Source organism: Monodelphis domestica, chromosome 5 (assembly GCF_027887165.1).
Source record: "Monodelphis domestica isolate mMonDom1 chromosome 5, mMonDom1.pri, whole genome shotgun sequence".
NCBI classification, from domain to species: domain Eukaryota; kingdom Metazoa; phylum Chordata; class Mammalia; order Didelphimorphia; family Didelphidae; genus Monodelphis; species Monodelphis domestica.
The window spans coordinates 104,638,132-104,650,784 of record NC_077231.1 but is presented as its reverse complement, the minus strand read 5'-3'; the positions used below and the strand labels follow the sequence as shown (position 1 = coordinate 104,650,784).

General features: G+C 33.4%; 1 protein-coding gene across 1 annotated transcript in view; it reads left to right on the top strand.

The window, feature by feature from the left end:
* Positions 1-12,180, top strand: part of LRRK2 (leucine rich repeat kinase 2) — a 186,857-nt gene extending 174,677 nt beyond the window's left edge. The window contains exons 47-51 of the mRNA XM_007503896.3: positions 587-771; positions 3,847-3,999; positions 4,887-5,095; positions 6,592-6,663; positions 10,719-12,180. Coding sequence (XP_007503958.2) covers positions 587-771; positions 3,847-3,999; positions 4,887-5,095; positions 6,592-6,663; positions 10,719-10,840 — 741 coding nt within the window. The 3' untranslated portion in view covers positions 10,841-12,180. The remainder of the gene's footprint in view (positions 1-586; positions 772-3,846; positions 4,000-4,886; positions 5,096-6,591; positions 6,664-10,718) is intronic.
* The last annotated feature ends 473 nt before the right edge of the window (positions 12,181-12,653 follow it).

Below are 12,653 nucleotides of genomic sequence, written 5' to 3'. Positions count from 1 at the left end.
AAATATCCAAACTACACTTTTATATATAGTGATATGAACACTTTTTCATATTTGAAGAAAAATGATGAAATTAAACTTTATAAGAAAAAAGTATAGTAATATCTAGGAATTAGAATTCCTACATCTACTTTTGATAACTACCCTTCTAGCTAACTAATCTATAACATTTAGTTGCTTGGATGATTTATTTAACATAATAAAAATCCATGTTCTACATTTGTATAACCCAGTGGAAATGCTTATTGGATCTGGGAGCAGGGAAGGGAAAGAAAATGAAATATGTAGACATGGAAAAATATTTTTAAAAACATATTTTTAAAAAATGCATGTTCTAAGGTTTAAGATTTTACCTATATAATATAAAACAGAAACTAAACATGGTATGTCGGGAGCCTGTTAAAGAATGACTTAATACTTTAGTTTGATGTCAGTGTTTTAGTTTATTCTTTTCTGAATTATTAGTGTTGGCTTTAATCATGTTGTCCGTGGATTTCATGCTAAGACAACTTTGATTGTTTTTTACTGTATTTAAATTATCTATGTATTATATTTCTGAGAGTGTCTTTTCTTCCCTGTTTTGTTTAAGTATGAAGGAGCTGCTCCTTTGAAGACATTAAATATAGGAAACGTAAGCACTCCACTAATGTGTTTAAATGAATCCATCTATTCATCAGAAAAAAACATAATCTGGGGAGGATGTGGCACCAAGATTTTCTCACTTTCCAGTGATTTCTCAATTCAAAAATTTATTGAGACAAAAGCCAATCAACTGTGAGTTATTTTTAGTTAAATCACAAATTTACTAATTTCCTGATGTTCTGTTCTTTTTAATTATGTTAGTCATGCTGATTATAATTCTACTACTAATTATTTAAAATAGTGAAGATGAGAGGCATGGTAGTACTGTGCATAGTTTGCTAGACCTGAAGATAGAATGCTGGGGTTCAAATCTTGGTTTTGATATTTTGTAATTTTGTGACCATGGTTAAATCTAAAACTCCTAGTTATAAATATGTAGCATTATGAATCACAGGAAATTTAAATAAGACAAAAATCAAAGCCTTTGATATATTGAAAGCAGAATAGCCTAACTTCCAATATTTCTGTGATGTTAATTATTAATAGAATACGTTGAATCTTCTAAACAATCACCCCATGAGACCTTCTGTTTGTAGTTTTCAGTTTGTCATAGCAGTCATTAGATGGCCATATCAAGTATCTCCAGTGATTAAAACTCTAGCTACTGATTGTTGAAACAGTTCACTTCGATTTAACAAACATGGTTGATTGTCTACTGTATGAAAGGTATTGGAAATACAGGAGCAAAAGCAGAATAGGAAGCTACTAAGGAGGAAGGGGAAAAGAATAAAAACATAAAACTAAACCTAAATTGATATTTTCTTCCTCTTACTTCAGCTGGTAAGTTGTATTTTAACTTTAGAATTTGTGTAGGTTCATTCATTCATCTAATAATAATTTTAGAGTATTTACCATGTGTAAAAGCACTCTTTGTTATTATAGTCTTACTTATCTTACTTACTTATCTTCTTTAGAATAATAAACCTTTGGTGGTACACTCCGTACGAGATTTCAGAGTTTAACTATTTTCTATAGCCTTGGCCAAAGGATCCTTTAAATTATTTTGGCTCAGAGTTTTGAAAGTATCTGCTGTCAGCTGAAAAACCTGTATTCTTTCCCTGGTTTACTCCTTCTAATGGTTATTAGTTAATTAGTGCTTCATCTTCATCATCTTCATCATCATCATCAATTAATTTTTATTGAGGTCCTGCCTACTATGTGCAAAAGCTTTGTACTATTCTGCTTGTCTTATAGGTAACCTCCTTCATAGAAAAACTCATGGTTCTTAGTTCTTTTCTTTTTTAAAAAATTCTGGGTTTTTTTGTGTGTGCCCTTTGTCACTAAGACTTGGCTTATCAGTAACCCCTAATGTTATGTGGGGTGTTGTTGTTTGTTTGTTTGTTTTTTGGCTGCCAGCACTTTTCCTTTCTTGATTATATATCCTTCTACTCTTTGTAGACCAATTGTTGGGCAGCATGTAAAGGCAAGCATATAAAACTCCTCTGTGTTGAATACGGTAATTACTCCCATAAAGGTTGGGGCACAATGCAAATAATAATAAATTTTAAAGGACTAATTATTATTGAAATGTCATTAGACCAGTGCACCCCCTGGCATTCTTGCCAAGCTTCGCCAGGATCATGGTGTCAATTAACTCCAATAGAGATTATGTCAAATGTAGTAAAAACCTCCAGATAGCAGATCTTTAGGTAGACTAATCAGAAAGCGTCCTTTCATTCAGACTGCTGTCTACAATGATCTCTTAGCCCAAGAATACTAAATCAGACATTGTTTCCATTTCTTCTCCTTCTGTTTGCCAGAAAGTGATAAAGTAAGTTGCCCAAATATTATATTTTTTTCCATAATGTTAAGCTTTAAGCCAGCTTTTACATTCTCCTTTTTCACTCTTCTCTCATGACACTTCCTAATTCTTCTTCACTTTCTGCCATCAGAATTGTATTATCTGCCTATCTGGAATAGTTGATATTTCTCCTGGTAACCTTAATTCCAATTTTTGATTTGTCCAGTCTAACATTTTGTATGAGGTATTCCATATATAAGTTAAATGAATAAAGTGACAACATATAGCTTTGTATTAATTACTCTTTTTCCAATCTTAAGCCAATCTGTTTTTCCATGTTTGGTTCTTACTGTTGCTTCATAGCCCCCCATACAAGTTCCTCAAGAGATCACTAAGATAATCTGTTCTTCCCATTTCTTTGAAACCTCTTTATAAATAGGAAAAATAGGAACTAATTAAACAAAGGACAACATTATAATTAAGAGGATTGAGGAAAGCTTCCTACTAAAAATGGGATTTTAGTTGGAAACTTTAGAGAAGCCAGCAAGGGCAGATGAGGAAGAAGAACATTCCAAATATAGGGGACAGCTAGAGAAAATTTCCAGAGCTGAAGGATGGGTTGTTCTTATTTATGGAAAGACAAGGAAGCCAATATCACTGGATCTAAGAGTGTGTGTGTTGGGGGGAGGGGTGGGGAAGATTAAGGTATAAAAATCTGGAAATATTGAGAAGGAATACTGGTATTGGTTTTAAAGGACTTTGAATACCAAGCAGGAATTTCTATTTGATACTAGAGATTACAGGGAGCCATTGGAGTCTATATTAAGGGAAAGGTTGACATTGAATAGACTTTAGAAAGACCTTTTAGCAGTTGTGTGGGGGTTGGGTTGGAATAGGGAAAGATTGAGACAGAGAAACCAATTAAAAGGCTTTTGCAATAATATGGGTGGCACCAAAAATCATGGCATCTATGTAAATAGAGAGAAGGGGAAAGTGTTCAAAAGATGGGATGGTTGAAAAGACAAAATCTAGACCTGATTAGACCTATAAGATTGATGAATCAAAAATTACCAAACTGGGTGATTGGGAGAACAGTGGTGCCCTTGATAATAATTGAAACGTTGATTTTGAAAAGTCTATCAGATGTCCAGTTTGAAGTGTCTAAAGGAAAGTGTTCTTAACTCTGGAATCCATAAGGATGAACATGCCTTGAGGACAGGAATGGGTTTTGTTTCCCCAGTTCTTATCAGTGTCTGGCACATAGCTTCTAAAAAAAGAACTTGTTGATTAACCTACAACCTAACTGATTTGAGTTCTGTTGAATTTAATCTTTAGTTCTTTCCAAAATGATAAATACTTAAAATGGTTCAAGGACTTATTTAATGTTTTTAATCCATAAAGAAAATTCTCTTTTAAACTTAAATATAGGAGGAAACAAATAACAATAGACTCTTGTTTTGTCATAGGTTTTCTTATGCAACCTTCAGTGATTCCAACATCATTTCAATCGTGGTGGACAAAGCTATCTATGTGGCTAAGAAAAACAGTCATTTTGTTGAAGTGTGGGACAAGAAGACAGAGAAACTTTGTGTACTCATAGACTGTGTGCAGTTTTTAAAGTAATTTTCCATTTTAAAAAAATTCATGTCTTTAAGAATAAATGTCCTTTGGAAGCTCATTGCGATGTCATATAGTTGACATTTTATATAGACAAGATTAAAGAGAATGTTCATATTCTTGAACCTTTTGAACCTAAATATTATTTTAGTCATATACCTGGATTTCACACCCATAAGGGAAAATTCTTTTACCTGTTGGTGTCACATATTGTTATTGAGTAACCACTTTATAATAGGCATTTACAATAAACATACTTTGTGGGATTGTAGTTATGAAATAGCCAAATTTGTGAAATATTGAGTAATTTCATGATGAGGTTCTATTGTTTCCTATCACTTTAAATTTTTTTCCTTCTTAGTCATCACTTCTTTCCTGGAAGATATGAAAGATAGTATATACAGAAGTCCTAGGGTTTCTGTATCTTCTATTTGAAAATATTAGGTTAAATTATTCTAACTTTTCTTTCATTTCCTTATTTACCTTTATGATGAAACTGATTTTACATTGGTTGATGTCAGAATTTAAAAGGTTCCTGTTGATTTCTTTACAATCAGATATCTAAATGGTCATGGAAAATATTTTTTTAAGCCTTTGTGGAGGGCTTTCCAAACTATGAAGTTTTCATTTTCCCAATTATTGGACACACTTCCACATTAGAATTGATTTATGTTCCTTAATTCCAGTAAATCCCAACTCCATCTTACTTATTTTGAAGTTTCCTCTTATTTTTTGTTAAATAATTCCTGCCCACTTACTGAAACCTATTACTTTTTTGGTAGACTGCATTTATATAAGATAGTTTAGAAACCTTTAAAAAGTTTACATGATTTAGGTATATAAAATGCAATGTTTAACCTACTGATAAAACTTTTTTTCATGTTTTCAGAGAGCGTATGGTACTAGTAAACAAGGAATCAAAATATAAAATGATTTATTCTGGAAGAGTAAAAACCCTCTGCCTGCAAAAAAATACTGCCCTCTGGATTGGTACAGGAGGAGGTCACATTTTACTGGTTGATCTTTCCACACACCGCATCATACACATAATTCAGAACTTTTGTGATTCTATCAGAGCAATGATGACAGTCCAATTAGGTAAGTTGAATTCCTTTCACTTTTACCCTAAGACGCAAAATAATTAAAGGTTATTTTCTGTATTTAATCAATATGTTTGAAAATTAAGCATAATGTAAAAATAGGGTAAGTAGGTTCAAAAGAGACAAAAGGTCCCACCAGAACAAAGAGTAGCTATTGGCATATATTTGAGGTGAATGTAATATTATATTGATTTACAAATTTGCCTCTTAAGTTTTCTGTTAGCAAAAGCTAAAAAGGAGAATATTCTGATTTGTAGTTTAACTTCTTTGCAAAAATAAACCTCTACATATTCATCTATTTTCTTAGGACCATAATTAAGCAAAAATTTATTAAGTGCATCTTTTGACGCTAAGTCCAGTGTTCTTTTCCATCATGGAAAACATTTCCACAGCATTGGACTTTGACTCAGAAGAGCTAGATTCCAGCAACCTGAACAGAAGTGACTTTTCTGGGTGACATTAGATTAGTCACGTCACAGTTTTGACTTTACCTTTTGCATATTTAATTTGCACTATTTGTAAATTATGTTTATACTAACAGCTTCATTGGGTGAGAAAAAGCCTTATAAATTAGAAAGTGCTATGTGTTCATAATTCTTCATGTTTGTATATGACTATTTCAAAGATTCCAAAGAACTTTCTTATATGCCATAATAATTTTTCAGTCATATTATACTTTCTGGTTGACAAAGCATTTTCCTCACAATGAACCTGTGAATTAGGCAATGCAAGCACTATACTAATTTTGCAAATGTAAACTGAGGCATAAGTGACTTGCTCATGGTCATAAACAGTGTAAGAGCTGAGAGTCATACCCATAATTCTGGATCTTTTTCTACCATACTCTACACCTTTCTCACAAAATATCTGAGAGAGGAATTGAGACTAAATTTATAATTTCATTGGTATAGGGAACTCCCAGGTAAGGAAACACCCCCCAGAAATGGCATTAGCATCTTCGCCCTAGGTCCCATAGCTAGTATCAGTCAGAGGGCAAGCCTGAACCCTGACCTTCCTGTCTTCCAGACCAGCTCTTTATTCACTACACCCAGGTGCCATTGTCTGTGACACAAGGCAAAGCAAGCCTAATACTTATTTTAATATAAGGAAACAAACTCTCAGAGTTTTAATAATTTGCTCAGAATCACTTTGCTTGCATCATTTTTCATTTTATAATCAACTTTTCAGTAACACATATATTTTAATTTAATTTAATCAATTAAACAATTAATTTATTTTCAGGTAATAGTAATAAGTTTTTTTCCAATTATATTTTTCCTCTTTGGCATTTTTTTGTCTATGACATTTATTCAGACAAAAACCACAATTGTCTCTGCAAAAGTTATACTTAAAAACTGGAATCATACATTTGCACCCAAGGAATCTCTGTCTAAAAATGTGCTTTCTGCTCTATGTAAACAGATTATATCTCTTATTTAATTCACGGGAATGATTTTAGCAGGCATTTAATTTCTTGTTTTCTTTTGTATAAAGGGAGCCTAAAAAATGTCATACTGGTTTTGGGGTACTGCCAAAAAAATAGTGAAAGTACTCAGCACCAAAAAGGTAAGGTCCAAAAGAAAACTAAGTCCTCTATTCAGAACTGTAACTAGAAAATCTTTCCCCTGGGACAAAAACTGTGTGTTTGTTAATATTATATGTCAAATATATCTATATATTTAAATTGCACCTGTGAAGTGAATATAATCTTGAATGTTATCTTGTGTTGGTATTTGTATATCAATATATCATATATTAATATATTTCAGACCTCATTTGTAATGTTGTGTTGAATTCTCAGCAGCCTAGTGCAAGGGCATTTGAGTACCTAGAGTGTTCAGACAAGGGACACTAGAAGGCAGAAGACCTTCAATCCAAACTATTTGATCTTGTCTTCTATTCCCATCAGACAGAAGGCACTATAGCCCACAAAAAGATGAGGTGAAGTAATGTTTCAGCCCAAAACAACTTAGAAGGCTTTCATGAAACATCTAGTGCACCAGGACGGAGATGGGACACAAAGCAGCACTGCCAGTGGGTCCTGGGCACAACTGAAGCAGCAGCAAAGGATTCCAGAACTCTCAGCCATAGCTATAAGAGTGGGGCGAGACAGCCACTAAAAAGGAGATTTCAGGGATCCCTTTGCTGGCTCTGGTATCATTGCCCATACCCAGATCCAGGCAGCAGCCCTGGGGTGAGGCTTCAGGGTAAGGAGGAACACCAGCCCACACCAGTGCTTGAGACCACAAGGGAAGAAGGTCACAGTTAGAAGGGGTAAAAGAAAACAGGCTGGGAGTGAACTAAACACAACTCTCCTTAAATCAGACCACTCTGGCAGAACTGCAAGCAGATTCCCCAGAGCCAGCTCTGAAGTGAAGTAATGTAGGTACAACTGAGGTAGATGGATGTTATTATCCACCCTAGGAACTGGGTTTGATACTTAATGGGTTGTTTGTAAGTATCACAGTTCCCTTTAGAGAAGTAAGGCAGAGTAAGCCTTACCCACAGGGCCAGATCACTCACACACATCTTCAGGACTAATTAGTATAAAAGTAACTGATTTATTGATTAACCAGGTTGAGGGAGGATTTAGAAAAGAGGATGCCCTAATTTCTAAGTTTTAATACTCCAATCTTCCCCCTTTGTCTATCATGAGATGGAGTCTTCAAGATCTTGAGGCTCCCTACTAGCCCTCTGTTCTGGCTAGATAACCCAAACTTCTCTATTCTACCTGACACTGAAATCCTCCCTTGTTGGTTTAGCTGTTGTCCAAGGTTATTCCAAGTTGACTAAGGATGAACTAAAATTGACTGAGTTTACCCTGAGCTAGACCCGACCTTGAGATAGATACCTCAGACCCCCACACCAATGGTCTTTAGATAAACTTTTGCTCAGTCAGGGTTGGTGGAAATAGCAGAAATAGAGAGATCTTCTTTAGATGGGTTCTTCCATGGAAAAGGTACCTCCAAGAGTAAATGAAAGGGTTCCCTTCTTCCACAAAACAGGTTTGGATTGAAAAGCTCAGCAGAGAGCAGGCTTCTTCCTCTCCTAGCTTTTGGACAGGAAGTGGCAGATCCCTTCTACCACACATTTCCTCTAGCTCTCTACATTCCAGAATCTTCTGCACCCATCTCTGGCCTAAGTTGTATTAGCTCTTTTGAAAGCAACTTCCAATCTTACCTTCACTCCTATCCAAAGTTCAACCCTTTATAATTCTATCCCTACAGAAAGCAGCTATACAAAGAATTTGAAACTTGGAACAATGCTTCCTTCACCACAGTTACTTTAGTTCACACAACTTTAATAGTTTTTTTTAAGTTAAAAGAAAATAAAAAACTGGGAAATGGGCAAACAATAAAAAAGAAACCCAAGAAAAAAAGTTATTTGAGTGACAGGTAAGATCAAAACACAAGCTCAGAAGACAGCAAAGGCAATACTATTACATCCAAAGCCTCTTAGAAAAATATGAATTGCTCTCAAGACCAAAAAAGAATTAATGGAGGAACTTGAAAAAAAACTTAAAATCAATAAGAACAGAAGAAGAGAAATTGGGGAAAAAGTAATATAGAAAAATCAAGAAAAAATAGTCAACTGCTTGGTCAAGGAGACAAAAAAAATACTGAAGAAATTAAAACTTTAAAAAACAGAAGAGGCAAACTGGTAAAAGAGGCACAAAAATGCAATGAAGAGAACTTAAAAGGCAGAATTGGCCATGTAGAATAAGAGGTATATAAATTCACTGAGGAAAAATTTGTAAAAATAACTCTTTACAAAGTATAATTGACATAATGGAACAGGAGGTATAAAAGTTCACTCAAGAAAGTCATATCTTAAAAATTAGAATTGGGCAAGTGAAAGCTAATGACTCCATGAGAAATCAAAAAAAGCAATCAAAGTCAAGAGAATGAAAAGTTGGGGTGGGGGGATGTGAAATATCTCATTGGAAAAAAAACAGATCTGGAAAATAAATCCAGAAGAAATAATCTAAGAATTATTGGACTACCTTAAAGCCATGATCAGAAAAAGAGCTTTGACTTTATCTTTCAAGAAATTATCTAGGAAAACTTCCCTTATATGCTAGAACCAGAGGTCAAAATAGAAATTGAAAGAATCTACTCATCACCTCCTGAAAGAGATTCCAAAAGAATAACTCCTGGAATATCATAATCAAATTCTGGAACTCACAGGTCAAAGAGAAAATATTGTAAGCAGCCAAAAAGAACAATTCAAATATTGCGGAACCAAAGTCAGTATAACATGAAATTTAGCATTTTCTGCATTAAAAGACTGGAGGGCATGGAATATTCCAGAGGGCAAAGGGGCTAGAACTTCAACCCAGAATCACTTACCCAGCAAAACTGAGCATAATCCTTCAGTGGAAAAAAAAAAAAAAACAAAAAACAAGTATTCAGTGAAATAGAAGACTTGCAAACATTCCTGATAAGAAGACTAGAGATGAATAGAAAATTTGACTCTCAAATACAAGTGAATCATAAGTATGTAAATAGGAAAGAATTTAGAAGTCACTCAATAAGGTCAAAGTGTGTATATATATATATATATATATATATATATATATATATATATATGGGGAAGTGATTCTTGTAATTTCTAGGAACTTTACCATTAATAGGGGAGTTTGAAGGAATATACATAGACGGAGGGGCAGGCATTGAATATGATAGGATGATTTTTTAATGAAATTAAGGCATGAAAAAAGGAATGCATTGGGAGGAGGGGAAAGGGAAGAATAGAATGGGGTAAATTATCTCACATAAAAGAGACTTTTACAGTGGAGAAGAAGATGGGGGAGTTGGGGAAAGGAATACTTGAACATTACTCTCATCAGAATTGGCTCAAAAAGAGAAGGGCATTCACAATTAATAGGGCATAGAAAACTATCTTACCATATTGGCAAGTAGGAGGGAAAGGGAATAATAAAAAGGGGTGGGACTGATAGAAAAGAGGACAAATTTGGGGAAGTGGTGATCCAAAACTAAATAGGGGGAAATAGGATGAAAAGTAATACACAGCATTTTTTATTGATGTAAATTCTTTAAGTATTTCTAATAAAGGCCTCATTTCCCAAATATATAAATGAATCAAATATATAAAGATACAAACCATTCCCCAAATGATAAATAGTCAAAGGATATGAACAGGCGATTCTCAGACAAAGTAATTAAAGTTCTCTATAATCATGCAAAAAAGTGTTCAAAATCATTATTAATAAGAGAAATGCAAATTAAAACAATTTTAAGGTACCACCCCACTGATTGGCTATTATATCAGAAAAAAAAATGACAAAACTTGGAGAGAATTGGTAAACTTGAGACATGAATGCACTGTTCAGAAAGTTGGGAATTGATTCAGTCATTCTAGAGAGCAATTTGGAACTATAGCCCAAATCAGAGACAATTGTTTAAGATTCAAGGAAGTTAGACTTGTTCTAGTCACAGAGCTAGTAAATGCCAGAGAAAGGTTTTGATCTTATATCACTCTGATGTCATAGATGTTATGCTGCCTAAAATTAGATAAAATATAGCAAATAAATAATACACAACATCTTTCTGTGTTTCCTATTAAGACATGTTTTATTTTGTTTTGTTTTTTCATTCCAGAAATGGAGTCTTGTTTGTCTGTATGGGATATTAACCTGCCACATGAGGTTGAAAATTTAGCAAAGCACACAGAAGTTAGAAAAGAATTAGCTGAAAAAATGAGAAGCATTTCCATGGAGTAAGAAAACTCAGAAAGTACACTTGTTCTATGATTTTCTCTCTTTTTAAAAAATTCTTTGTTATCTTTTTAAAAAAATGTATACAATGCAACTTCCATATGTGCATATAGTTTAATATAAATGAACAAATGCCTCTATTTAAAATGTAAAACATATATGTAAAAATTGTTACTAACATTACAAAAGTTCAGGAATCTAAGAAGAAAAGTATTTTTTAAATTTAAGTATTATAGTTATAATAGATTTTTAATAAGATAAAGTATAATACTTATGTAACATTATGTTTACTTAGAATATATGTACTCAACCATTAATTAGCTAACTAAATCTTATAGATTGGAAAAATTATTTATGATAATAAAACTCATTTTCTGTTCAAGATAAATTCTAATGCCGGAAGTTTAGTAAATCAAAATTTTAAAACAATTAAGATAACATCTAATACAACTCATATGATACCTTTTCACATCATATGTAATTGGATTGCTATAGTTTGCCTGTTACTCATTGTATGAAGTACCTACAACAATATGGTCCCATTTAAAATAAATATGGCCTCTGTCACTGTCTATTTTTCATTCTCTCTGTCTTTCTCACCTCTCTCTCCTCCTCCTTTCCCCTTCCCTCCTCCCCCACCTCACACACACACACACAGACAAATAAAACCTCTGAATTTGCAACAACTATGCAATTACTACTAGGCAATATACCCCTTCATTTTTAATTCAGACATTTATTTTGTTTCCTTTTTGATTCTCATAACATGCCTAATGTATGTTTTCTTGTTTATTTGCTCTCTCTGAAATTGCTCCATTCCTATTTTCTTCCATTTCATTTTGGTAGAGACCTTATTTTCGGAACTGAAGATATCACTCATGTTCTTTTATATTAAGAAACTTTGTTGTATGATTGCTAAAAGTACTTGATATCATTGGAAACCAATTTTCCATTTTTTTCCCTTGTGATATTTGTTTTGAAACATTTCTCCAAAACAAATATTGACTCCACAGAATTGATTGGGTTCCTTTAACTTATTAACAATTGCAAATTCTTATTTTTTAGAGTTATTCTCTGTTTTTAAAATAGCTGCATGAATAATTTTCATAGCCTTGATAAGGCAACAAGAGATGAATTTGTTTAATGAATTTTCAAGGTATTGTTACCTTCTATTTATATGTCATTTTCTAAGCTAAAGACCCATTAAGGAAAATGTATATAAATATTCTTTATATGAATAACAAACATTTTAAAGAATATTGTATTTTATTTATTTTCAAGTTCTTGATGTAATTCATGCAATTTTCATATTAAAATAATGAGACAATAAAGAAGATCCATGTTTATATCAGTTTGAATTTTTTTTTTAGCCTTGGTGATTTTCTACATGTCAGTATCATTTACCTGCATATTTTGTGAGAGGTGGCATGCAATCTCATGTTTGATCATCATTTAAAATAGAAAGATGGGAAGGGAAGGGAAGGAGGGAGAAAGCATGTAAAAACATGTAATGCCCTGTGTGAAGCACTAATGGAGGAAAACAATACATAAAAGGTAGCTGAAAAGTGAGGGAATGGGGAAATAAAGTTACCTAGCACTTGAACATGATTTTGAACTCCAAAAAGTCAGGAGCAGAGAAGGAGGGGGATGATTTTTGAAGTCCTAATAGGGCTAGAGCTGTAAAAAATAGACTCGAATACAGGACTACAATCCCCACAATTCCTTGCTCCACTTCCCCAGAATGCTATGTAATCTCACCTGGGCCGAGATCAAGAAGGTATTTAACCTGATTGCAAAAGGCTTTTGAGCTCTTTTGGAC